Source organism: Gekko japonicus, unplaced genomic scaffold (genome assembly GCF_001447785.1).
Source record: "Gekko japonicus isolate JY-2015 unplaced genomic scaffold, Gekko_japonicus_V1.1 scaffold182, whole genome shotgun sequence".
NCBI lineage: Eukaryota > Metazoa > Chordata > Lepidosauria > Squamata > Gekkonidae > Gekko > Gekko japonicus.
This window is the reverse complement of record NW_015173128.1, coordinates 1631144-1659036: the sequence shown is the minus strand read 5'-3', so window position 1 is coordinate 1659036 and position 27893 is coordinate 1631144. Positions and strand designations below refer to the sequence as shown.

General features: G+C 52.4%; 1 protein-coding gene across 1 annotated transcript; it reads left to right on the top strand.

The window, feature by feature from the left end:
- Nucleotides 1-36: 36 nt before the first annotated feature.
- Nucleotides 37-23786, top strand: CENPV (centromere protein V). Its single transcript, XM_015422035.1, has 6 exons — nucleotides 37-129; nucleotides 14026-14591; nucleotides 17127-17225; nucleotides 17496-17565; nucleotides 20047-20161; nucleotides 23563-23786. The coding sequence occupies exons 1-6, from the start codon at nucleotides 37-39 to the stop codon at nucleotides 23685-23687; spliced, it is 1068 nt and encodes a 355-aa protein (XP_015277521.1). The 3' UTR covers nucleotides 23688-23786.
- Nucleotides 23787-27893: the final 4107 nt, after the last annotated feature.

The following is a 27893-nucleotide window of genomic DNA, read 5'->3' as shown; positions in this document are numbered from 1 at the left end:
ATGGGCAAGGAATAATATTGCCTACTTCAGTGCAACATGCCTGGCATGATGTCATTGTGGTGCATGCACTTTGCGCACATGCAAGAAGATCCCCCGGGGCAGATGCAGGAGTCCCTCGCTAAAAGCCAGGTAAGACCTGGCAATCCTAAACTAGATGGACCACTGATCTAATCCACCAGGGCTCTACTTATGTTCTTAACATAAATAAAGAAACAAAGAAAAACAGAACAGAAATACTACTTTACATAGAGGGTGATTAAAAAGTGGAATTCACTGCCAGAGGAAGTAGTGATGGCCACAGGAATAAACAGTTTTAAAAGGGAATTAGATAGATTCATGGGGGATAAATCTATTAATGGCTACTAGCCATGATGACTGAAGGGAGCCTCCACATTCAGAGGCAGAATCCCAGAGCCAGGAGGCAACATCAAGGGAAGGCCTCAGCCTCTAGGGCAGTGGTGGCGAACCTATGGCACGGGTGCCAGAGGTGGCACTCAGAGCCCTCTCTGTGGGCACATGTACCATCGCCCCAGCCAGGCCCAGACCATCATTAAAGTGTCAAATTCTCTGCCAAATAATTTTAAGTAAATGAAAGCATTTGGGATTGCTTTCCTTACTTTGTTTGGATCATCTTAAGTTAATGTATGAGTTGTTTTTTCTAAAGTAAAACCTCAGTATTCAGGTTAAATTGCCGTGTTGGCACTTTGTGATAAATAAGTGGGTTTTGGGTCGCAGTTTGGGCACTCGGTCCCTAAAAGGTTCGCCATCACTGCTCTAGGCCCTGTTGTTGGCCCTCCAGAGGAAGTGGTTGGCCACTGTGTGAGACAGGATGCTGGACTAGATGGCCCACTGGTCTAATCCAGCAGGGCTCTGCTTAGGTTCCTGTCAGGGGAAGGCCTCGGCCTCTATGCCCTGTTGTTGTCCCTGCAGAGAAATTGGTTGGCCACTGTGTGAGACAGAATGTTGGACTAGATGGCCCACTGGCCTGGTCCAGCGGGGCTCTTCTTAGGTTCCTGTCAGGGGAAGGCCTCGGCCTCCATGCCCTGTTGTTGGCCCTCCAGAGGAAGTGGTTGGCCACTGTGTGAGACAGGATGCTGGACTAGATGGACCACTGGTCTGATCCAGCAGGGCTCTTCTGATGTTCTTATCAGGAGAAGGCCTTGGCTTCTATGCCCTGTTGTGGGCCCTCCAGAGGAAGTGGTTGGCCACTGTGTGAGACAGGATGGTGGACCCCTGGTCTGATCCAGCAGGGCTCTCCTTATTCTCATAGAATATATCACATGCTTTGGCCTGCCCCCCCAGCTCACTCACTGGCTACAAGCCACAAATATTAAAAGCCCCTTTGGCACTGGTTTTGGATCAAGAGACTGAGGCAAGAACATATTCGTTTCCCCGTTTCACAGAGTTCATTGCACAGCCTGCTTAAAAGGTTCTATTGAATCTGGAAACATGCAGAGCTGATCTCAGCCCACGTTGATCCAAAATCTGTCATGAGGCTGTCATGCTCACCTCTATCTTCTTCCAGCTACATTCTGATACCCAAAACGATGAAGGCAACTGTGGCTCCAGGGTTGCCATCTGTCCCAGAAGGCACACGGTATAAATTATCCACAAAAGCCTCTCTCCTCTTCTTCAGCATTTATGCTCACATAGAACCCTTCCTTTTGGAGTAGTCTGGATAGCATAATACTGAACTCATGGAGCAATCCTAAGCAGGTGAGAATCCCACCGACTTCTGCTCTATGGGGCTTAGGATTCCACTGTAAAACTCTCACGTGGAGGACATAATCATCTTGCAAGCAGACTCCTTCATACAGAGCATGCTCAAAGAAAGTGATTCCCCTTGACCAAAGGGTATCCTCCTGACCCCAGTCACAAGGCAGACTTGCCAACAGGCAGAACACGTGGATTTCATAAGAACATAAGAGACGCCAATGTTGGATCAGGCCAAAGGCCCATCCAGCCCAACATAGTGGCCAGAAATACCAGTGCCATCAGGAGGTCCACCAGTGGGGCCTGATTTCCCTTAGTGCCGCTCCTACAGACTAACCTTGTACTAGATATTAAAGTGAGAATCCCATCAGCATTCAAGCTCCCTGCAACAATTCTTGAAACCAGGGCTATTTTTGGGCAGGAACGCACAGGAACGGAGTTCCAGCTGGATTCAGAACTGGCCATGCCCACTACAGCCAAAACCTCTGCGTGCCTGGCTACAGAGGGAAGGCCTGGAGAGCAACTCCACCCCACCCCAGAGACTCCAAGGCGGGCAGGCCAGGGGGCCCCTGGAAGGATCGGGGAGGTATTTATATGCCTCCCCTGGCCTGTCCAAGGGCCGGCTTGCCCGGGCAAGCCAAGGGAGTGCATGGGGGTGTAGCCTAATATGCTAATGCGCTGTGCTGTCATGGGTGTGGCCTAATATGCTAGTGAGTTTCTGCTGTTGGGTGTGGCCTATTATGCTAATGAGTTCCTGCTGGGCTTTTTCTACAAAAAAAACACCCTGCTTGAAACTATGACACCTTCTTGACCCCTCCACAATTGCCAAGCAGGATGCAACCTTGCAGGGAAGACAAGCGCTTCAGAGGGTATTTATTTATTTATTTATTTATTTCCTTCAATTTATATACCGCTCACCCCCTGAGGGCTCTGAGCGGTTTACACGTTCAGTTAATACCAATCCTTACCTAGGGCCACATACATACAATGGGAATAGTGACTAGCCTAACAGGCACCCTCTAGCGAGTCTTCGTTGTTATCTGCGGGAGATCTTTTTCCCGGTCCGGCGCAGCCCCGTAGCTAGGGAATTTTTTGGGAAGGGGCCTCGGGGGCCCGCCAGCTAATTAAATGCAAGTACAGTGCAGGTGGTAAGTTGGAGCACTTTGGGGGCAGCCCAGGAGAGAGGGGGCCCAGAAGAAACACTAGGGGGCCGAGCCCTGTGGGCCCCGTGCTAGCTACGGGCCAGGGTCTGGCGATGACGTCCTTCTGGCGCAGGTCTTCCCTCAGTCGTTGCGGTTCCTTCAGGTCTGGGCCAAGCGCACGTCCGCGCGTGCTCGCTGTCGGCCTCTGTCCGATAGGCTCCGGCCTGCTGCGTCGCCCTGCCTCCGCGTTTGCTGGCCCAGCCTCCGCTCGTTCGCTTGACTCGCGAGCTGGTCCGCAGTAGAAAAGCGAGATTCGAGTCCAGGAGCACCTCAGAGACCAAGAAGGTTTTTTTGAGGAAGGGGAGCCGCTTTTACGAGTCAGAGCTCTCTGACGGAGCATTGATTCTTGAAAGCTCATACCCCACCCTCCAAAAAAACCCTAGATGGACACTCAGTTGCTCCTGGACTCAAATCCAGAGGAGAGAGAGTAGTTTGTAGAGCCAGTTTGGTGTGGTGGCTAAGAGTGGTGGATTCTAATCCGGAGAACAGGGTTCACTTCCCCACTCCTCCACATGAAGCCAGCTGGGCGACCTTGGGCCAGTCACAGTCAATGTTTCCTCTAAGCTGAGTTAGTGTGAGCTAGCTCACAGTTTTTTAGCCTCTGGCTCACACATTTTTGCCTTAGCTCAGGAAGGAAGGCTCCAGAGCAAACTGATTTATGCCGTAGCCAAATCGCTCGCTCACAACTTTCGTGCCAGTAGCTCACAGAGTAGACTTTTTGATCACAAGACTCCACAGCTTAGAGGGAGCACTGGTCACAGTTCTGCCAGAGCTCTCTCAGCCCCTAAAAACAAGTCTAGCTAGCCACTGGCATAATGCTAAGAGCTAGAACCTTGTAGCTGCCAGACACTCTCCAGATCTCCTGCCTCTCCTACGCACAATGCCATGTAATAATTAATTAATTAATTAATTAAGAGGTGCCTGTCCTTCCTGTTCTCTTTCCTTCAGCAGCCAGAGTATAACAGGTTTGGGGGCACAGTTCCCACCAGGAACCACTTCTGTGCCAGCCTCCATGAAATGGAGAGGGGCTACGCAAGACCACCGGGCCCTGTTGCAGAGTCCTCGTTCGTTTTCAAGAAGGCTTCAGCAGTAGGAGATCTTGTTTGCTCCTTTTGGCATAATTTCTCAGTCTGAATCGCAAAGCGGGCAGCTCCCCCCGAAGAACTCAGGTCTGCTGAGTCACACTCAACACAGAAGCTGGGTGGAAAGATAGCAGGGGGGAGGGGGAACCAGGAAACACCTCCATTTTTAAACTAGTGAACTTCCATGCCACAAGTTAATTGGAACGGTTTTCGCTATCTCTAGACGTTTTCTTTCCTTGCCTTCTCCCCCTTTCTCCACAAACCAGAGACCTCTCCAAGTTGCAGGCTAGAATTTCACAGACCAGTCAGGATTCTCAGCTTGCCAAGCAGCTGAGGTGCTGAGGCCCCGTGGGCTCATGGGAAGTTCACCTTGGCAGGAGTTCATTTGGAATACTGTGTGCAGTTCTGGTCACCACACCTTAAAAAGGATATTATAGCTTTGGGGAAAGTGCAGAAAAGGGCAACTCGAATGATAAAAGGGTTGGAACACTTTCCCTATGAGGAAAGGTTAAAGCGCTTAGGGCTCTTTAGCCTGGAGAAACGACGGCTGAGGGGTGACATGATTGAGGTTTATACGGTTATGCATGGGATAGAGCAGGTAGAGAAAGAGGTACTTTTCTCCCTTTCTCACAATACAAGAACTCGTGGGCACTCCATGAAAATGTTGAGCGGTCGGGTTAGAACGGATAAAAGGAAGTACTTCTTCTCCCAAAGAGTGATTCACACATGGAATTCACTGCCACAGGAGGTGGTGGCGGCGGCTACAAGCATGGACAGCTTCAAGAGGGAATTGGATATGGAGCAGAAGTCCATCAGTGGCTATTAGCCACAAGGTATAGATAGGACCTCTCGGGCTGGGGCAAGTGATGCCCTGTATTCTTGGTGCTTGGGGGGGCAACAGTGGGAGGGCTTCTAGTGCCCTGGCCCCACTGGTGGACCTCGTGATGGCACCTGGTATTTCTGGCCACTGTGTGACAGAGTGTTGGACTGGATGGTCTCTTATGTTCTTACGAGTGAGATCCTTCTTAGCTTGAGGGAGGAAGCCCTAAGCTCAGACTAATAAGCCAAGTTAGGGTCAATACGTGTGGATGGCCATCTATATGCCCGAGTTTCCCTGGCATTGTTTGTTGTAGTTTTTAAAATTTATTTTAAAGTAATTTTATACATAACAACATACAAAGAAAACAACCGGTTGACCGTGGAATATAACATTAGGATTACCAAACCCAAAAAGAATTGAACTTTTACAGTATCAAAAGGAACAATAGCGTCAGGAAAACTGTTATAGCTGATACAGGTGCTAGACAACAGAGACTGGTCATCTATCCAGCCAGGTCATTTTTGCAGTATCAGAAGTTACTTGTCCCTGCCCTGCCCTGGATAGCCCAGACAAATCCAATCTCGTGAGATCTTGGAAGCTAAACAGGGCAAGTACTTGGAAGGGCGACCTCCAAGGAATACCAGGGCCGGTATGCAGAGGCAGGCAAATATCGAGCCACCTCTCTGAAATGTCCTAGCCTTACTAGGGGTCACCAGAAGTCACCATGACTTCCAGGCTCACAAGCGCACGCACACACACATACACACAATGCCAAGAGAAGAAGGAGAAATTACTTGTTCCTGCCTTCCTTCTTACGGGACATGGGACATGCTCTTTAAAAGGGATGGGGGGGGGGAAGACCTGAGGAAAAGGGGGAAGGTATCAGAGTTCCCACTGACTCACAAAAATGAGAGAGTCAAAAGACACCGGAGGAGCAAAAAGGTCACTCCGGGGAAATTTTGGAGAGGAGTTTTTATTAGAGTTTTGGGGGAGGAGGAAAGCCAACACACAGCTGGAGGATTGCCTGCTGTTCTAGCCACAGGGACTGGCATGGCAGGAAATTCAGGGCCAATGCATGTGAAAGCTTGTGCCATGAGTTCACTGGATGGATGACACACACACCCTCTGCTCCCCTTCGACAAAATGGGAAGAATCATACCCTACCACTGGGGACTGTTGAGGGGACAAAGCACTATAAAGAGGCATAAAGTGTCTTATAAAGAGAAATGGTGGTCTATTTTTAATCCGTTGTCTTTCTAACCGGTGGAGCTGTGGTGGCTCAGTGGTTAAGACACTGCACTGCAGGCTGGAAGGTCGGTAGTTCAGTGGTTCGAGACCCGAGTGCCACATGACGGAGTGAGCTCCCATCTCTGGTTCCAGCTCCTGCCAACCTAGCAGTTCGAAAGCAAGAAATTGCAAGTAGATAAATAGTTACCACTTCGGTGGGAACAGCGTTCTGTGCGCCTCGGCGCCTAGTCATGCCGGCCACATGACCACAGAAACATCTTCGGACAGCACTGGCTCTTCGGCTTGGAAACGGAGATGAGCACCGCAACCCTAGAGTTGGATTCAACTGACTTTCGAGCAAGGGAAACCTTTTCTAACCAAACCCAGACTCATCAAGGGCCTCCCAATCCCACCCTTTCAGCAGAGACAGTGAGGAAGACGACTTCTGGCGGACCCAGTTCCCGTTTGATTTCGTTTCCTTAGATTGTGTGTTGCTTGTCTGTGCCCTTCGCTGCTCTGTGTGCGTCTTTGCGGTACACACTTGCAAACAGTACAAACAACACCCAGCGTGATTCCAGTTAATGTTTACTATAAAGCAAACTGTCCCCCCACCACTGAGTTCCATGGGGACCGTTCTCAGGACGGAGGGTGTCGGGTGCAAGTCACAAGCTTGTAGACTGGGATGCTTTATCGGGAGTGAAGCCCCTCAGGGGGAACACTCCGTTCTGCCTTTTGATACCCAGTAGGCTAGAGGGAGGGAAGTTAGAAGGGAGTGCGAGAAAAGATGATGAGAAAAGATGAACTGAGCCAGAGAGGTGGTAAGAACATAAGAGAGTCCATGTTGGATCAGGCCAGTGGCCCGTGCAGTTCAACACTCTGTGCCAGTTTGGTGCCGTGGTTAAGTGCGCGGACTCTAATCTGGAAGAGCCGGGTTTGATTCCCCACTCCTCCACTTGCACCTGGCTGGATGACCTTGGGCAAGCCGTAGTTCTGATAAGAGCTGTTCTTGAAAAAGAGCCGTTTCTGTCAGAGCTCTCTCAGCCCCACCCACCTCACAGGGTGTCTGTTGTGGGGAGGGGAAGGGAAAGGAGTTTGTAAGCCACTCTGAGTCTCCTTTGGGTAGTGAAGGGTGGGGTATAAAGCCAATCTCTTCTTCTGTGTCACACAGTGGCCAACAGCCAGGTGGTGAGCTTTGAACATGAGAAATAGGACCTCAATGGTGCTAAAAGATGCTGTTGGATGCATGACATTGCTGAATGGCCCTCTCCCCTAGGCCTGGCCTCTGTCCGCTGTGACTGTTATGTGTGACACAAGGACAGAGAATGCCTGACTGGGATATTATCCCTTATTATCTGGGTAGTTGGCCCATGTTAGTCCATAGCAGCAAAATGAAACACGTATGGGGGCTCTGAAAAGACTGCAGGAGCTCCACGGATTCATCAAAGTGTCCATCCGTTAGGAAGATAACATTTCTACTTCGTGCTACATCTGACGAAGTGAGCTCTGACTCAGGGAAGTGTCCGCTGGAATACCTTTAGCCGCTCTTTCAGGTGCCACCGTTTTCCTGCTTTAGCGCCAGGATGGCTCTCACCAAGCAGTTATCAGCAGGGGTCATTTCGTAGAAAAAGAGGTGCAGGAGCTCACTAGCATAACTCATTAGCATAATTTATTTGCATATGCCACACCCCCTGACATCACCGGAAGTGTGTCAGAAGGCAACAGCCACCGCTCAGGCTCCACTGGACTGTTTTGGATTGCTAGCTATTGGGGGGGGGGGAACATGCAGATCTGTCCTCTCAGAGGAGGGAGAGCTTGTACCTGAAGGCGGGCTGGGGGAGGGGGGGCTCTGCAACTTACCTGGCTGCTTCTTGCTTCTCGTGGCCCAACTGAGGGCTCCTGGGAGCAGGGGGTGGGGCTTGTTGCATGTGCCCGCCCCCTGGACTCCTTACTGCCGGAGCTCCGCTCCTGTGCGCTCCCGCAGGAAATGACTCCTGGTTATCGGGGCTCCATGCAGAATGGTAGATCTGGGTGAAGAAGGCGCAGCACTGGGGTGGGGAAGGCAAGACAGACAGAGAGGCCAATTGCTGTGCAAGTTGACCGAAGTACCCAGGGGGTACAGGATTAGTCTGTCTCGGAGGGTCTGACGTGGAGTTGTGGCACTGTTGCCCTGGAGGAGGTCTCCCTGCTTCCATCTGTGCTCTACTTGTACATTCATAAATAAAACAAAAGCTTAAATCCAGGGCTATTTTTGGGCAGGACAGGAATGCACAGGAACGGAGTTCCAGCTGGCTCCGGAGTTGGCCACGCCCAGCAGGAACCCATTAGCATAACAGGCCGCACCCAACAGCAGAAACTCATTAGGATTGGCTACATTAGGGGTGTGTGGCCTAACATGCAAAGGAGTCCCTGCTACAAAAAAAGGCCCTGGGTTTTGACAACAAACAAGGTAAACAGAATAACAAGCAAAAGGTGGGTGTGGCTGGATGACCACACTTCTGGTAATGTGGGGGTGTGGCCTAATGTGCTAATGAGCTGTGCTGTCAGGGGTGTGGCCCAATATGCTAATGAGTTCCTGCTGTTGGGTGTGGCCTATTATGCTAATGAGTTCCTGCTGGGCTTTTTCTACAAAAAGAGCCCTGCGATAAATCTGTACTGTCCCCAGAAGCTAAAATGACTAAAGCAAGGCTATCGTACTTCAGTGACGTTACAAGAAGACAAGAGTCCCTGGAAAAGACGATAATGCTAGGAAACGTTGAAGGCAGCAGATAAAGAGGAAGACAAAAAACCCGAAACGCATTGGCTCATTCGAGGAACCCACGGGGACCTCCATTTGCAAGACCCGAGCAAGGCTGTTAACAACAGGACGTTTTGGAGGACAGGGTGGCCATAAGTCGGAAGGGCCTTGAGGGCATGTCACCCACCCACAAACGCCACGACAAGGGTTCTCTCTCCGTCCAGGGGGACCAACTTGGGCGAGTGTTAGCCCCTGGAATTTCTTGTTGCTTGGAGATGAAGGAGGAATAAAAACATTAAAAATATGGAAAGAGGAACTGGGGGGTGGGGGCACACGACAACAGAAGAAGTAGTTGCGAACCCAACGCCTACTGTGAGTCTGCTTTCTAATATCTAATTCAAACGAAGCACAAGCTGGTACGACCAGCTGGGACAACCTGGGGCATTTTGTTTCTGCAGAGCAGGCTTGGCCAACACGCAGAAGTTTCACCGTGACTCACTTTCGCATTAACAATTGGGATGCCTTTGAAATTAGAATAACAGGAAGTGGCCATTTCCATTTCCTCTTTTAGATGCTGGGAAAATGTAAGAGGTGCTCTCTAGATGCGTGTGCTTTTTAAAACCTCATTCTGTATTTACAATTTTTAAAGCTAAACCCCCCCCCCCCCGCAAAGGTCCAGTTACTGGTGGCGTTAGTGGGACCCATGGGATTTTGGAAGGTCAGTAGAATTTGGATTTTGGTTCTTTAAACTGGACGGTTCGGTTCGGTTTCCTAAAAGGGACTCCCAGACAACTGTACATGTTCTCTACTAAATTGCCTTTGGCCCTCTCTGGCTCACGTAGGCAGGTGAATGGGGTAGCAAAACCCTCAGGGGGCAGATCAGATGGCATCGCTTCAGTCTGCAGGGGGGAGATCACGTTGGATCACTTCTGGTGTAGTGGTTAGGAGCGCAGACTCTAATCTGGGAGAACCGGGTTTGATTTCCCACTCCTTCACTTGCACCTGCTGGATGACCTTGGGCAAGACATAGTCCTGTCAAGAGCTGTTCTTGAAAAAGAGCAGTTTCCGTCAGAACTCTCTCAGCCCCACCTACCTCACAGGATGTCTGTTGTGGGGAGGGGAAGGGAAAGGCGTTTGTAAGCCGCTCTGAGACGCCTGCGGGTAGTGAGGGCGGGGTATAAATCCAATCTCCTCCTCCTCTTCTTCTTCTTCCCCTCTCTGTTAAAAACTCTCTGCAAAGAGAAATCCAGCACAGTGTACAAAAATGATGGGGGGGAGGGAGAGAGAAATTTCTTCCTGCTAGGCCAGCCTTCTGTTTACAGGGAGCTTGTAGGCAAAGGAACATTCAAGGCTGGAGTCCCCTGGAGAGGTACCCTCCATCAATATTCCCTCTAAGCCATGGAGTCTTGTGAGCAAAAATTCTACTTTGTGAGCCACTGGCATTAAAGTTGTGAGCAGGTGATTTGGCTACTGCATAAATTGGTTTGCTCTGGAGCCCTCCTTCCTGAGCTGAGACAAAAATGTGTGAGCCAGAGGCTCAAAAACCGTGAGCTAGCTCACACTAACTCAGCTTAGAGGGAACATTGCCCTCCATTCTGCCTCCTCAGGGCTCTGCCCTCTCACGTGTGAATCGGGCCTGAGTGTCCTATGTCCGCATGCTGGAATGCCACTGAAGTGGAACAGAGAATGGAGACAGAGAGACGGTTTTACCTGGAAGGTGCAAGTATGATATTTGAATTAGAGAGGTGCGGAAAGCAAAATGCCATTGTGAAATGGCCCGTGGGTATGGCGTTGCCTGTTCTGGGACTTACAGTCCTGCCACCCCGCTGAGCTCCAAGCTGTGTCGCTGCCCGCCAGCCTCCACAAGGGTCACGTGGGCAGCGGGAGGATCCCTTTCCCTTTCCCTGCCTCCTGCAAGTGGCGGCGAACCCTTCCTAATCCTTCCTGGTGACTCCAGGCCAGAGGTGCCAGCCAGCCAAACAACATTTTCCTGGCCTGAACAGTAAAGCAACGCTCAGTGAGGACTGGGGTCTAGCAAACAGGGGATTCTGCCAAACTCTGACCAGCACACCAAGTTCCACCCTGGCCTGACCGGGAAAACAATATCCCCTCTCCCCCACCCCCCGGGAAACAACATTTTTGAAATCTAAAGTCAGGTGGTGCCCTGCTTCACCCTGGGCCGACTCTAAAGTCAGGTGGTGGCGGCTACAAGCATGGACGGCTTCAAAAGGGAATTAGATAAGCATACGGAGCAGAGGTCCATCAGTGGCTATTAGCCACAAGGTATAGCTAGGGGCTCTGGGGCAAGTGATGCACTGTATTCTTGGTGCTTGGGGGGGGGCAACAGTGGGAGGGCTTCTAATGTCCTGGCCCCACTGGTGGACCTCCTGATGGCCCCTAGTATTTCTGGCCACTGTGTGATACAGAGTGTTGGGCTGGATGGGCCTTTGGCCTGATCCAACATTGGCTTCTCTCATGTTCTTATGTTCCTCCAGCCCTGAGGCTTGAGAAGTCCATGTTTAGGAGACAGCTGGGCTCAGGAGAACTCTTGCCTTTATCCTGCCTAAACCCTGACTTTTAAAAATAGGTTCTGGGGCTGAGTGTCCCCTACCCGAGGCCTGCTTCTGGATGCAAACGAGAGACAGTGCCTGAAGCACTGCAGTAGAATGGGAGAGATTTTCTCTCTGGCGTTTGGGGCTTCATGGCCTTCGCTTCCCCTGATTAGGAGTGACTTCACCCCATCAGGTAAGGCCACAGGAAGTGCACCCAGTCACTTCAGACCGTATCACGAGCACATGGGTGGCTGAGCACCTATTTAAAAGGTGCTGGCACGCAGCGCCCACGTTTGCAGCTGAGTCACCCTGGCTGTTTATAGGATGCTTTGGCAGGAGGCACCAGAGAGCTGTTCGGAGGAGAATATCCAATGGATCCCCTTTTTAGGATATGACAGGAGAAACCAGGGGGGTGGGACCGCTGGCCAATTTCAGCTGCCGGTGGGGACGGCTGCAAAGCAAAGGCGAGCCAGCCAGCCGTCACTGTCCCCCTCCGTCAATCTCTTCTGCAGGTGCATTAGTTCTCTGGCCAAGTTTAAGGGAGGGGGCTGTGGCTCAGGGGTAGCACGTCTGCCTGGCAAGCAGAAGGTCCCAGGTTCAATCCTTGTCATCTCCTGTTGAAAGGAGAGTCTTCAGTGTGAAAGCATGCTGTCTGAAACCCTGGAGCGCTGCTGTCACTCTGAGAAGACGATTCTGACCTTGATGGACTGAGGGTCTAATTCAGGATCAGGCAGCTTCAGGTGTCCAGGGGCTTCGCCTCGGCAGTGGAGTGCTTGGGTGCCCCCATGTCAGAGTCCCTGGGCTAGAGCCAGTGTGAGAGCCACCACAAACAGAGAGCAGATACTTCCTCCCAGGGTCGTGGCTGGCTGTGGCGGAGTGTTACGGGAAAGGCACTTTGCACATGCTCTCTTCTCTGTCATTGTGCCATCCATATCATGTCAGGTGTGCCCACATGGCGTAGTGGGTAGCATGTCGGACTAGGATCTGGGAGACCCAGGTTCGAATCCCCACTCTGCTATGGAAGCTTGTTGGGTGACCTTGGGCCAGTCACACACTCTCCGCCTAACCTCCCTCACAAGGTTGTTGTGAGGGACACAATGGAGGGGAAGAGAAGGTTGCGAGTTGCTCTGGGTCTCCCTTGTGGCAAAAGGGGGGGTCTAATGAAGCCTGGTTTGAAATAAGACCTGGGCCCCGCCTGAGCTCACAAGCCAACACTTGGGGCACCAATATTCTGGAGGGTCCCTGCAGCAAAGGGGTCCCCCGCATGAGGCCCATGGGTGCCCTGGGGCCCAGTGACACCCTTTCTGGGACCCTCCAAGCAATGCTCCCTCTAAGCTGTGGAGTCCTGTGACCAAAAATTCTACTTTGTGAGCAAGCCATTCGGCTACTGCATAAATTTGTTTGCTCCAGAGCCATCCTTCCCGAGCTGAGACAAAAATGTGTGAGCCGGACGATAAAAAACTGTGAGCTAGCTCACACAAACTCAGCTTAGAGGGAACACTGACTCCAGTGTTTTAGGCAGGGGTCATTTCATGCAGGAGTGCACGGGAACGGAGCTCTGGCAGTAAGGAGCCCAGGGGGCGGGCACATGTAACAAGCCCCACCCCCTGCTCCCAGCAGCCTTCAGTGCACATGCAACAAGCCCCGCCCCCTGCTCCCAGCAGCCCTCAGTCAGGCCATGAGGAGCAAGAAGTAGCCAGGTAAGTTGCAGAGTCCCGCCCCCAAACCCGCCTTCAAGTACAAGCTGTCCCTCCTCTGTGAGGGACAGATCTGCACGTTCCCCCCCCCCCCAATAGCTAGCAATCCAAAACAGTCCAGTGGAGCCTGAGCAGTGGGTGTTGCCTTCTGACACACTTCCGGTGATGTCAGGGGGTGTGGCATATGCAAATAAGTTATGCTAATGAGTTATGCTAATAAGCACCTGCACCTCTTTTTCTACGAAATGACCCCTGGTTTTAGGAAGAGTTCCCTTTCTTGTCCTGCTTATGGACTTCCTGGAGGGCTCTGTGGGAAACCACGATGGACTTGGGCCTGATTTGCCTTCTCTACAAGGCCAAGTACCAGGAGCCTTGATTTGGGGCATGGAGAGAGAGTGTGTGTGTGAGAGAGAGAACAGACTGTTGGCTCCAGAGTTTTAGAGGGCACAGAGCAGCCGAGGCAAGAATATTCACAGACACTCAGGTGGCATCGTGAATGAGGAGGCGGCAGGATTCGGGAAAGAGAAAAAGTCCCTCCGATGGCCAACCTCCAGGTGGGGGCTGGAGACCTCCCAGAACTACAACTGATCTCCAGAGATCGGTTCCCCTGGAGGAAATGGCTGCTTTGGGGGGTGGGCTTCAGAGTTGCCAGGTCTGGGTTGGAAAATATCTGGAGACTTTGGGGGGTGGATCCAGGAGAGGGCGGGGTTTGAGGGGTGGAGGGGCCTCAGCAGGGTATGATGCCACAGCAGCCATTTTCCCCAGGGGAGCGGATCTCTTGTCAGCTGGAGGTCAGCTGTAAAAGCGGGAGATCCCCAGGCCCCACCTGGGGGCTGGCAACCCATGTGGACTCTCTGTGGCCTCGTACCCCTCCTAGCTCCCTCCCCAAACCCTGCCTTACCCAGGCTCCACCCCCACCCCCCCACGACGAATTCCCCACAGCAGCGCCGCCCATCCCAAGTGGTCCTTCCCTCCCCCCCAGGTAACATTTTGCACAGGGAAGTGGGCGAGGCGGGCGGCGCTCTCCGCACCGCACGTGCTCTCAGGCACTATCAACGTGCTGCTGGCGGTCTCGGGCGTCTTCCCGGGCTGCTGCTGCTGCTGCGGCGGGCCAACCTGCCGAACGCCCCCGGGAGCGCCGCCCCTTCTCCCCTTGTCCCCGACCCTCCCCTTTCCTCGCCACGTGGCCGCCGCCCATCGGAGCAGCTGCGCGGCTCGGGGGCGCCCTCCAGCGTCGGCGGGAGAGCGCGCAGGACAGCGGCGTGGCCAGCATGGGGAAGGCGAGGAGGTCCCCCGCCGCCGCCGCCGCGGCGACGCGGAAAGGCCCCCAGTCCGGGGGGAAGAAGCAGCCGGCGGATCGGCCCCCCAAGGGCAGGGGCTCGCCGCGCCAGAGAGCCCGCGGCGCCGAGTCGCCAGGGCCGGAGGAGGAGGAGGAGGAGGCGCGGCAGCCGCAGCCGCAGGCGGGCGCCCTGGCCCTGGGCGCGCAGCAGGAGCGCTGGCTCCAGTTCTTGAAGCGCCAGCGGCTGAGCGGCGAGGAGGCGGCCAAGCTCTTGCTGGACACCTTGTGAGTAAGGGGACGCGGTCGTTCCAGCCGGGGAAGCCCGCGACTTGTTGCGCGCAGGAGCCTCCCGGCGAGGAGATGCACCTGCTGCCGGCCGTGCGCCCGATCCCGCCGGAGGCGCAAGGCTGCGCAGAGGGGCTCCCCTCGGATGGCTCCGCACGGGCTCAAGCCGGGGGGTGGGTGGGTAGCCTGCGCGGGGCAGGGGCCGGAGGAAGGCGCGGCTTTGCGCCCAGGGCGCCTTCCAGGGAGGCGGAGGCCGCGGGATCGAGGTCCAGACTCCAGAGTCCGAGTCTTTCTGCAGCCTGGGGCGGGATCCGGAGACTCGCGTGGCGGCCGTGCCGGGCGGAGGGCGTTTGCTGAGGCCGGCTCCGTGCGGCGCTCCCCTCCCGTCGCTCCTTTTGTCCCCCTTCTGCCGCCTCCGCCTCTCGCCCTTTGGCCTGGACGGCCCCAGGAACGTGGCGCGGGCGTCTGCAGCGGCGCGCCTGAGCCCCCGGTCTTGCTCTCGACTCTCCCACTCCAGTCCCGGAGGTGTTATTTTATTTCGGTCCCTTTTTCTGCTGGAGGGTGGAGAACCGGCTGTGGGGCCGGAGGGTAGGCGCCTTCTCCCCAAGGGCTAGAATTTGGGGGCGCCCAATGAACCTAGCAGTTGGAAAGCAGGACATTGCAAGTAGATAAAGAGGTGCCACTTCGGTGGGAAGGGAACAGCGTTCCGTGCGCCTCGGCGTTTAGTCATGCCGGCCACATGGCCACGGAAACGTCTTCGGACAGCGCTGGCTCTTCGGCTTGGAAACGGAGATGAGCACCGCAACCCTACAGTCGGATTCGACTGGCTTTCCAGCAAGGGAAAAACCTTTTCCTAATGAACTGGACAGGCACTAGATTGAGGAGGGAGCAAAGGAAGGATTTCTTTACTCAAGGAGTAATTAAATCGGGGTTATGAGCATTTACTTATGGCTTAAAGGGGGGGCTAGACTAGGGTTGCCAACCTCCAGGTGTTGGCTAGAGATCTCCTGGTGTTACAGCTGATCTCCAGCCGACAGAGATCAGTCCATCTGGAGGAAATAGCTGCTTTGGAAGGTGGACTCTGTGGCTTTACACCCCACTGAAGCCCCTCCCCAAACCCCACCCCCAAATCTCCTGGACTTGAATCAAGCCTTGATTTAAATGGAACTAGGGGTGGAGTAGTAGTATCCTACTAGTTGTATCCTACTAGTAGTATCCTACTACTAGTATTCTACTACTCCCTACTGGTGGCCCTCCTGATGGTTGCTGGGTTTTGGCCACACCGAGTGCTGGACTGGAAGGGCCTCTCCAGGTATTTCCCCACCCACCGCTGGCAGCCCTAGGCTAGGGAGAAACATGGGGGAGGGGGTCCCTCTGTGGCTACCAGGTTTGGTGCCTGAAAGAAACCTCCATATTCAGAGGTAGTAAACCTCTGAAGATCAGTGCCAGGAGCTGGCATCCGGGGAAGGACCTTGGCCTCTGTGCCCTGTTTGTTTGGTCCTCCAGGGCAGTTGGTTAGCCTTGTGGAACAGGATGCTGGGCTAGGTGGACCCGGCTGGTCTGATCCTCCAGGGCCGGAGAGGCAGCAGATAGAGACCAGCCATGGAAGAGTTGCACTTGAATCCCTGCTCAGAAGAGACACTCGCTTTCATTTGGGTCCTGTCGCGTTCTCTCCCGGAGAACCATAAAGCACCCTCTCCCTGTTTTGAAATAAATGTCATGGACATTTGTTTATTTACTTCGTTTGTACCCCAAAGTGCCTGACGTCATTCTCCTCTCCTCTCCTCCATTTGATTCTCACAACAACCCTGTGAGGTAGGTTAGGGCTGAGAGTGTGACTAGGCCAAGGTTGCCCACCGAGCTTCCAATGGCATGAGTGAGGATTCGAACCTGGAGTCCTCCAGATCCAAGTCCGGCACTGTAACTGCTAGGCCGCAGTGGCTCTTCCCAGCACCTTCCTGCAGCTCTGGACAGGTCCTGACCGATGCTACCTCTAAGCTGTGGAGTCTTGTGAGCAAAACTCCTACTTTTGTGAGCTACTGGCATTAAAGTCGTGAGCCAGCCATTTGGCTGCTGTGTATATCACAGTGATGGCGAACCTTTTAGAGACTGAGTGCCCAAACTGCGACCCAAAGTGCCAACACGGCCATTTAACCTGAATACTGAGGTTTTACTTCAGAAAAAAACACTCATACATTAACATAAGAAGACCCAAACAAAGTAAGGAAAGCAATCCCAAATGCTTTCATTTACTTAAAATTATTTGGCAGAGAATTTGACATTTTAATGATGGTCTGGGCCTGGCTGGGGCGATGGCACGCGTGCCCACAGAGAGGGCTCTGAGTGCCACCTCTGGCACCCGTGCCATAGGTTCACCACCACTGGTATATCAGTTTGCTCTGGAGCCCTCCTTCCGGAGCGAAGACCAAAATGTGTGAGCTGGAGGCTAAAAAACTGTAAGCTACCTCGCACTAACTCAGCTTAGAGGGAACACTGGTCCTGACCGGTCTCTGTTCTCCCACTTTCCCTCCCCAGCGAGTACCAGGGGCTGGTGAAGCACACCGGGGGCTGTCACTGTGGAAGTGTCCGCTTCGAGGTCTGGGCCTCGGCCGACCTGCACGTCTTCGACTGCAAGTAAGTGACGGCGGTTTCCCTCTTCTTCGGCCCTTTTGGGGGGACTTTTGCCACAAGAGCCCCCCTCCCCCCGTACCAACTGCTTTGTACCCAGAATGGAGCCCGGCACAAGCCGAATCTCAGCCTGGAGTTGCGCTCCTCCTTTCCAAGGGTTTGGAGCATGAGTGCGTGGAGGGTGGGAGAGGCGCTGGTGTGGGTGTGTTTGTGTGAACAGACTTCCCAGAAGTGGTGTTCCCCCCCCTCTCCAAGCATGTTTTCCTCTCTCTGCAGTTGCAGCATCTGCATTAAGAAGCAAAACCGGCATTTCATTGTCCCCGCCTCACGTTTCAAGCTCCTGAAGGTGGGTTGAGGAGGTGTCCGTGTGTGGGGGGGAGGTTGCATCTCTGAGTGCGCTTGGAGAGCCCCTCTGGGAAGATTTTTGGGTGGTGGAGTAGGTGTCACGTCTGCGGGAAATCGGTGTTCAGTGTGCAAGTTAATTGCACGGTGGGGGTTGATGTGTTGAATTCAACTCGTTGTTTTGAAAGCGTCCAGGATCACAGGCTGGGCGGGGCTTTTCTCCAGGGGAACTGATCTCTGCTGCCACCATTTGGAGTTTGGAATTCCAAAAACAACATCCGTGACAAAAATAACGAAGGGTCAATAAAGATAAGTTGTAAAAACGTTTACTGTAGTAATCCTGTAGAAAATTTTCTTCTATTATCGCTCACACGCTAACGAATACTGTGCAATGAAAACAGTTCGTTTCGCGATATTTGCTTTATCTGAGCATGTGGCGATCCTAATTCTTATCAATTACTACTTATCAACTCTTGAAGGAAACAGGAAACGTTTGCAACTTATCTTTATTGACTCTTTGGCCATGGTCACACAGGCCGGATATCGCAAGGGGGGGGAGGCGTGGCTAATTGCCCTGGCGCAGTTTGATGCGCGATTACGTGATCAGATGCGCTGGCGGCACACTACGGGTCCTTCCCTCAGCGCCGGTGGGTAAACGAGGGACCGGAGGGGAATGCTGTGCGCTGGCGCGATCACACCACGGGTGTCTGGAGGCAGCCCGTGGCAAACGCTTACTAGTACCTTGGAGGTAATAGTTTTTTAAGGCGCATTGTCGGCGGTAAGCCACCGGTGCGCTCCACTTCCCAGATGTTTGGGTGTGATCACGCCCGGATAATCCGCCCACCATCCGTGACTCTCCCGCGGCAACTTTGCCGTGTAACCGGGGCCTTTGTTATTTTTGTCACAGATGTTGTTTTTGGAATTCCACTTCGTCCCGTGATCTCTCATTTTTGGCTTCTACCACTTGGAGGCTGGCAGCCGTATGGTGACCCCCGTAGGGTTTCCCAGGCGCCAGATGAACAGAGGTGGTTTGCCATGGCCCGTCTCCGCTTCGCATCCCTGGACTTTGGTGGTCTCCCATCCAAGTACTAACCAGGGCCGGCCCTGCTCAGCTTCTGAGACCCGACAAGATCGGGCTAGCCCGGGCTGTCCATGTCAGGGCCTCAAGGGAACGGGGCCTCACAAACAGGACCCTTGTCCTCCAAAATGTTCACGGATGGGGGCTCCCCCCCATGCCGTGAGCTGCTCAATTGTTACAGTGTTGTTATGCTGTACTGCCACACTAGTTCCTTGTCTAGTTTGGTGTCGTGGTTAAGTGCACGGACTCTAATCTGGGAGAACCGGGTTTGATTCCTCACTCCTCCACTTGCAGCTGCTGGATGACCTTGGGCAAGCCATAGTTCTGATAAGAGCTGTTCTTGAAAAAAGAGCAGCTTCTGTCAGAGCTCTCTCAGCCCCCACCTACCTCACAGGGTGTCTGTTGTGGGGAGGGGAAGGGAAAGGAGTTTGTAAGCCGCTCTGAGATTTCCTTGGGTAGTGAAGGGCGGGGGTATAAATCCAGTCTCTTCTCCTTCTTCTTCTTTCTTGGTGGGGGCTGCACTTCTCTCTCTTGCTACACAAGCGCTGTGTCTCACGTAGCACTGGTTCCTCGGACTCAGGTCTGGCTCTCAAGGTTCACATCTTGGAACACCGCTTGACTTTAGCAGCTCCCCGCAAGCAGAGAACCAGCACGGAGAACCCCTCTCCCTGCCGAGCTGGTTTTCTGTGGGAAGGGGGTTTGTAGGCCGAGGAACGTGCCAAGCTGCAGTTCTCCGTGGATGAGCCCGTCCTGGTGCCCCTGGGCTCTGCGGCCTCAGCTCCCAGCCTGAACGACCCCGGGGGGATTTGCTGCTCTCTGGTGGACGTGATCTGGCCCCGGTTACAGCCCCTGCCGGGCCCTCTGCTTGGCTGCCCCCCGCGCCCTGCCCGAGTTCTCTTCCTGCGCCGCTTCCCTCTCCTCTCCTTCATCATTCTCCGTGTCTGAAATCCCTCCTTGCTGGTGTCTTCCCCGGTCCAGGATGGGACTTGTGGTTGCATCCTCAGCCGTGGCTTTGGCCCACGCCGAATGAGCAGGAACCCAGAGCTGGGCTGAGGCTCCCACTCCCCCTGTCCTCCGTGGCACATCAGCCAGTCCCTGCCCACTCCGGCTCTGCCTGGTTCCCCTCATGTGCCTGGCTGTGCTGGAACAAGCTGGCCTGGAACAAGCTGGCCTGCTGTAAGGGGTCACGAGTCTCCAAGGAGGTCCGGAAAGGGAGACCTTGCCTCAGCCGTGAACTCTGGGCCGCCGCTGTCAAGAGCGGGATGAGAAATGTTGCCCTCTTGGAGGGGTCTCTGCAGCTGTCGGCCACAGAGAAGGGCTTGGCAGGGGGAATGCAGGGGGGGGGGGAGAGCGGGATATTCCATGTGCGAATAAATCAAGAGGCCGCTCTCCCTGCTCTCTCCTAAGGGTGCTGACAACCTGGCTACCTACAGCTTCAACACCCACTGTGCCAAACACACCTTCTGCAAGACCTGCGGCATCCAGAGCTTCTACACGCCCCGCTCCAATCCCGATGGCTACGGTAGGAATCGCTTGTAGCTGCTCGTCTCGTTTATCCGAGCTGTCCCAGGCCTAAGGGGGTTGCCAGGGGCTCCGTGTCTAGCCGGCCCTTATTTGGGGCTGCTTCCACATGGAGGTCATGCTCTGGTTTGGCATCCAGACTGCAGTGAGTTTGCTGTTGGTTTTCTTTCTCTTCAGCCTCCAAATCATCCACATTTCTGGTTTTGCCTGCCCTGATTCTCCCCCCCTCAAACGCCCACCCCCATTCAACTCAATATGATACAATCTTTTTGGAAAGGTCACAGTCAGAGTGCACTTGTGTTGGGGTTTTGAAAAATAAAACTTGGTTTTCAGCAGAGATAAAATAACTCAGCAATGCCAGAGTAAAATAATTCAGACCCTGAGTCCATGTATGTTTAAAATAGAAAGTTTTTACTACATTCTAGCATGGGGAAGGGTAACGGGAATGAAAATAACAACAGAGCTAAATAGCTACATCCTTACACTACAAAGCCAAGACTAGAAGAGAGCAATAATGGCTTCTCTTTCCTTCTGCTTCAGAACTCCAAATAAAGACGGGGAGCCATAAAATGCTAAGACACTTTGACACTTTGCTTCCAATGAAAGTCCTAGATCAGGGATGGTTTTCCCAGGCTTGTAGTTCTAAACTAACATTGGCTACATAAAACATGTGATTTCCTGTGACAACACAAACAAACATTTAACCCCAGAAATACTGAGTGTAATTTTAACTTGTAACACCCAACAACTTGCATGCCATGTGGATTGGAAAGTGCACATTTTTGAAGGTCCCACTCATGCTGGCACCATTTCCCTTGCCTCAGCCCTGCCTACAGCCACCACGCTCCCCCCCCATGCCATGAACTGCTAGATTGTTACAGTGTCGCTATATTGTATCGCCACACTAGTTCCTTTGAATCCCCAGCTATAACTCTTTTTAAAAGGAAGGCTTTAGTCTTTTCTTTTAAAAAGTAGGCCTCTAGCACCTTTCCTATTATACCCCCATGACAAAAAGGGCTTCAGTTGCACTTTAAAAAATGAAACTTGGGAATTCAGAGGGACTAGTATTCTAGTAAAGGTAAAGGTTCCCTTGCTCGAAAGCCAGTTGAATCTGACTCTAGGGTTGCGATGCTCATCTCCGTTTCAAAGCCAAAGAGCCAGCGCTGTCCGAAGATGTTTCCGTGGTCATGTGGCCGGCATGACTAAACACCAAGGCGCACGGAATGCTGTTCCCTTCCCACCGAAGTGGTACCTATTTATCTACTTGCAATTTCTCGCTTTCGAACTGCTAGGTTGGCAGGAGCTGGAACTAGAGACGGGAGCTCACTCCATCATGCGGCACCCAGGTCTCAAACTGCTGAACTACCGACCTTCCACACCCTGCAGTTCAGCGTCTTAACCACTTGAGCCACCGCAGCTCCTTTAAGTATTCTAGTAGATCATGACAAAAGATTCTTCTAGTGCTATAGCATAATACTAACTGTGGATTACAAGAAAAAAAAGCAAAGTGCACAGAAATCTGTGTGGTTGCCCTGTTGACAGTACGAGTGCCTTTGCATTTCCGGTGGTGATGACAGGGAGACAGAATCGTCACATGTGGGTGCAGCCCTGGCGGTGAGAGCTCTGTTTCGCTGCTCTCAGTCCAGGGTTGCCACTTTCGGGAAAGTCAGGGAAATGGAAATTGGTCAGGGAAAGCCGGGGAAATTGGTCTGAAGCCAGGGAAAGTCAGGGAAATTGTGATTAAAATATATTCAAGCCGTGGATTTCTGACCTGCTGCTGCGAGAGCCTGATCTGTTCTTGTGGCAACTGGAATAGAGAAGGAGCAGAACACAAGTAGAATTCAAGGATGCCCTTTCCCAACCCTTTTAGATAGGACGTTGATATAACTTTTAGTGTCCCTTTAAAACAGTAACAAGAATGTTACGTCATTTGTTAGCATTCAGTGTTTCCTTGAATTGAAATTTGTATCTTGGTGTAATTTTTGATGCAATTGCAAAACAGATGTTGCTGCAGTTAATGTCGAAAGACGCTGATATTAAATCTCTTTGACAAATATTTTTGCAGTTGAGACTTGTGTACATAAGAACATAAGAGAACATAAGAGATGCCAATGTTGGATCAGGCCAAAGGCCCGTCCAGTCCAACACTCTGTGTCACACAGTGGCCAGAAATACCAGGTGCCATCAGGAGGTCCAGCAGTGGGGCCAGGACACTAGAAGCCCTCCCACTGTTGACCCCCCCCCAAGCACCAAGAAGACAGAGCATCACTTGCCCCAGAGCCCCTAGCTATATCTTGTGTCTAATAGCCACTGATGGACCTCTGCTCCATATGCTTATCTAATTCCCTTTTGAAGCCGCCCATGCTTGTAGCACCCACCACTTCCTGAGTGTAGCTGTAGAGTGGAGCCTTACCTTGCATTAATGCAATATTCATTTTTTTAACTTGTGGTTATATTTGAATGGTGGTCAGGGAAATTGACAAATGTTGGTCAAGGAAATGAAAAATAAAATTTTAGTGGCAACCCTGCAGTCCCCACAGCCAGAAATGTTCCCGTCCACTTGGGTGACACAGAACAATCCAAGGGACCGTTGCAAATGTAGCCCAAAGACTGTGAAAGAAGGGACCTCTCTTTCAATAGGGCACTCCCTGTGCTCTTGGCTGGGAACTCCTGAGCAGAATGGCCTAAGTTTAAACACTTTTCTCCCTTGCTGTCCCTTTTCCCTCATAAGAATATGAGAGAAGCCAATGTTGGATCAGGCCAATGGCCCATCTAGTCCAACACTCTGTATCACACAGTGGACAAAAATACCAGGTGCCATTAGGAAGTCCAGCAGTGGGGCCAGGACACTAGAAGCCCTCCCATTATTGCCTCCCCCCCAAGCACCAAGAATACAGTGCATCCCTTCCCCCAGCCTGAGAGTCCCTATCTATACCTTGTGGCTAATAGCCACTCATGGACCTCTGCTCCATATGTTTATCCAATTTCCTCTTGAAGCCGTCCATGCTTGTAGCCGCCACCACCTCCTGTGGCAGTGAATTCCATGTGTTAGTCACTCTTTGGGTGAAGAAGGACTTCCTTTTATCTGTTCTAACCTGTTCTAACCTAACTGCTCAGCAATTTCATGGAGTGTCCACCAGTTCTCGAACTCTCCCCCACCTCATTTGTCACGAAATCTTTGGCACAACACTTTAGTCCTCATCTGGCATGAAAACGAAACTGAACAACATGCAACTGCATTCACATAGACTCTCCCCACCATCCTGACATTCACCTTCCTCCTTTCCCTTCCGTCCGGGTCAGATGGCAAGCTCCTCGGGGCAGAGACCCCAGTTTTTGTCAGGAAGAGCAACGGCCGTACCCAGAATTTCTCCATCACGAACGGCTTCTTTTCTTTTTTAGGAATAGCGCCGCACTGCTTGGACGAAGGCACGGTGCGCAGCGTCACCATGGAGGCGATCAACGGCAAGGAGTGGGAGAAAGCCATCAAGGCGCATCCTACAATCAAGAGCCTGTCAAAACCGTAACTGTGCCGATCCCAGAAACATAGATGCCCAGAACTGCTCAGTAAGAAATCCCTGTTCCCACCGTTTAGAAAATAAAGGTTGTATTTTTGCTAAATAATATTACTTCTGCTGCCTGTGTGTATGGGTGTAAAGTGCCTTCAAGTTGCAGTCGACCTAATGGGGACCCGTTTGCTGTTGCCTTCCCCTGCGTAGCGATCCGGTAATTCCTCAGTGGTCTCCCATGCAAATACTAACCAGGACCGACCCTGCTTATCTTCTGAGATCTGACAAGATCAGGCTAGCTTGAGTCACCTCAGTCAGGGCTAATAGAAACAGAAGGAAGAGGAGACTGGATTTATACTCCACCCTTCAGTACTGGAAGGAGTCTCGCATACAATCCCCTTTCCCTCCCCATAACAGACACCCTGTGAGGTAGGTGGGGCTGAGAGAGTGCGCTCCAGAACTGCTCCTGAGAGAACAGCTCTGAAAGAACTTGTCACTGACCCAGGGTCACACCAGCAGCTGCATGTGGAGTAGGAGGGAATCAAACTTGGTTCTCCCAGATTAGAATCCGCGCTCCAAACCACCAGGGGTGGCCAAACCTGCTCAGCGTAAGAGCCACACCGAATAAACGTCAGATATTTGAGAGCCGCAAGACATGAACAAATAAGATGTGCACTGTTTTATTTAAAAATATGCAAATCTGCTTTTTTATTAACATTAAATGAGACAGCCAAAAAGAAAAACAAAAGGGGTAAAAACAGATATTGACAATCATATTTATTTGTCCAATGATATTTATTTGTCCAAGAGAGGGAGAAAGAGAGAGGTGGAAAGAAAGAATGAAAGAGGTGGAAAGAGAGAGAGAAACAAAGAAAGCAAATAGACGGGAGGGAGGAAAAGGATGCCTCCCCTTCGCTTCCCCAGCTGCCCTGCCGGGAGCTGCACAATATGTGTGAAAGAGCCGCATGTGGCTCCCGAGCTGCAGTTTGGCCACCCCTGCACTACACCAAACTGGCTGTCATGAGAAAACCCTCAGGAATCTCAACTTCCATATACGAAAAAGCAGGGCTATTTTTGGGTAGGAACGCATAGGAATGGAGTTCCAGCCGGCTCCCGAGTTGGCCACACCCAGCAGGAGCTCATTAGCATAACAGGCCACACCCAACAGCAGGAACGCATTAGGATTGGCTACATTAGGGGTGTGTGGCCTAACATGCAAAGGAGTTCCTGCTACAAAAAAAGCCTTGGGTTTTGACCACAAACCAGGTAAACAGAATAAGAAGCAAAAGGTGGGTGTGGCTGGATGACCACACTTCTGGTAACATGGGGTGTGGCCTAATATGCTAATGAACTGTCATATCAAGGGTGTGGCCTATTATGCTAACGAGTTTCTGCTGTTGGGTATGGCCTATTATGCTAATGAGTTCCTTTATCTATGTTATGCCGAATAAAGGTTTTCTGTTTCTAATGAGTCCCTGTGAAAAAGAAGTCAGGAGGCCTCATGGTTGTGATTGAAAACTAGCAAGCGTTGCATGCCGAGAGCTCGGGAGCCAGAGGAGGGATTCCTGGGTCTCAGTCTGGATTAGCTGAAGGAGAAGGGGTGGGATCCAGACCAAGCCGGCCCTCTGCACCGATCCCGCCTTTCTGCTGCAGGCCCCGTCCTGGGGAAGATCAGGGGGCGGCCGTGGGAGGGGGAGGCAAAGGCATTCCATTTCACTGGTGGAACATTTAGATGGGACCCAACCCAGTGTCTCTCCTTTGTTCAATGACCGGTGCCAAGATATACCACCCCTGTTAGGACTGATCCTGGCAAAATATTAACCAAGAACTTTGCTGTCTGGGGGAGCATCAACCTTGTGTCTGTTCTTCAGGGGACCATCTCACCCTCGTCACAAAGTGTCCCCTTGGCCTCTCCAAATGCGTGCCTTGATGGGGCAACAGTGGTACCAAAGCCAGACTGGAGGGGAGGCGGGCTTTGCCAGAAACACAATGCCTGGCCCAAGGGACCCCGTAGCAAGGCCTGAGGGGGATGGCACAAACCGAGGGGAAAGAGCTGATCTGGAAAGAATGAATGCGGCTGTTCAGGGGTCCAGTCCTCTTCAGCCGGTGAAGAAGACCAAATATGGCCCCACTGAAAGCATTTGGCATCATAGCACAGAAACATGTCTTAGCTCCTTATCACTTAAAATGCAATATTTTTTTTTAGTTCCTTCTGCAGACTTTGGCCAGGATTAAATCTTTTCACCAAGAGGGGGGGAAACCCCCCCATAAGAACATAAAAAGAGCCCTTCTGGATCAGACCAACCATCCTAGTCCAGCATATTCCCCAAAACAGTGGCTTTGGCACAGGGATGTACCTCACAATTTCCCACAGTGGAAGCAGATTAAAAAAAACCAGTTTAACTTCCTTAAGTAGCTTCCTTTTCTTGCCATCCAAAGACTCAGCCACCTCCCTAGCCAGTTTTCTACTCCTGATATAGTTGAAGTAACCTTTATTGTTTGCCTTAACATTTTTAGTCATCTGCTCCTCAAATTCCCCTTTTGCTTCCCTTACTGCCAACTTGCATTTGTTTTGCCAGAAACTGTGCTTATTTCTGTTCACCTTGGCTGGGGAAAGCTTCCATCAAAAAAAAAGAAAAGCTTTTTTTTTTGCCTTTTATGGCTTCCTTGACTGGAGTCATTGTTACCATTCCTGATCTGAAGCATGCACTCTGTCTGGACCTCTTTAAAGAGGAGGGGGATTACTCCCTCCATTCTGCCTTTAAACGTCTTTCTGGCGAGTCCCCTCATATTTGCAAGATTCCCTTCTTTGAACTCAAATGTGATTGTGTCAAGCGTTGGGAGCAACTTTCCGCAGGCATGAAGGCTGTGCTTAATGGCCACTGTGCTGCTCCCTGTGCCCGTCAGTCCGACATCTGTGTCTTGCACCAGGTCTCGAACCCCGCTCAGAACGGAGTCCAGAATACACCTCTAATCAGCTCCATGCTGGACTGCTACAACGCACTGTCCTTTATCATGTCTAGAAACAGGCCCGCAGCCAGGATTTTTTTTTGGGGGGGGCCCCACTGGGGCAGCGCTAATTAAGCAACCTATTTTAACTCACAATGACCCTGATCTAGGAACAGGTACTACCAATACTCCCTCTAAGCCATGGAGTCTTGTGAGCAAAAATCCTACTTTGTGAGCTACCGGCATTAAAGTTGTGAGCCAGCGATTTGGCTGCTGCATAAATTAGTTTGTCCTGGAGCCCTCCTTCCTGAGTAAAGACAAAAATGTGTGAGCCGGAGGCTTAGAAAACTGTGAGCTAGCTCACACTAACTCAGCTTAGAGGGAACACTGGGTACTACCCTTTGGGTCATCCCCCCCCCCGGCAGCAGAGGCCAGAATTGGGCTCCCTCGAGCCCCTGCAGTGCGCCCTTGACAGAGTGGGCTTGCATTGTTGCAAAAGGTGCCGCTGGAGCCATTGGCTACCAGAAAGCCACGTTGCTTTGCCACCTCCTGCAGGGTCTGTCTGACCCCTCTCCCTGCCCGGGTGGGGGGCGGAGGCTGAACCTGATGCATGCTGGAGGACAGAGCCAAGCAAGCAGTGCACGTCTGTGCTGGTTGGGGACAAAGGCCAGGCCCCAGCTTCTTGGCCGCTCCGGAGCGCAAAGCAGTGCAGGCCCAGTATGGCGCCTTGGCTGTCCTGGCTCCCACGGCAGCATTTGGTTGACAGGCCTGTGGGTGTCCGTCCCAAGGAGCAAGTGGGAGAGGGGAATCAAGCCTTCCCTCGGGCAAGGTCTTCCTGGCTCCGGTTTCTCCACTCGACTGAGCAGCCCGTCTCACAGCACTCGGAAGCCCGGCTCTGCATGCACATGGGTACTGCGCCTCCTCTCCCCACCCCACTGCCGGCTCGTCAGCCAGGGACCCAGGCTCAGAGCCGCAGCCCCACCATGCACTTTGTGCAGCCGGTGCTAGTGTGCTGGGAAACTGGCGCAGCAACAGCTGTCGGTCCGGTCCGAGTGCTGTCGCCCCTCCACCCCAGCAGGGGAGGGGATGGAGCGCTTGAGCCGTGGTGGGGCTCTGCGTTAATTAACATAAGAACATAAGAGAAGCCAATGTTGGATCAGGCCAATGGCCCATCCAGGCCAACACTCGGTCACACAATGGCCAGAAATACCAGGTACCATCAGGAGGTCCACCAGAAGCCCTCCCACTGTTGCCCCCCCAAGCACCAAGAATAAA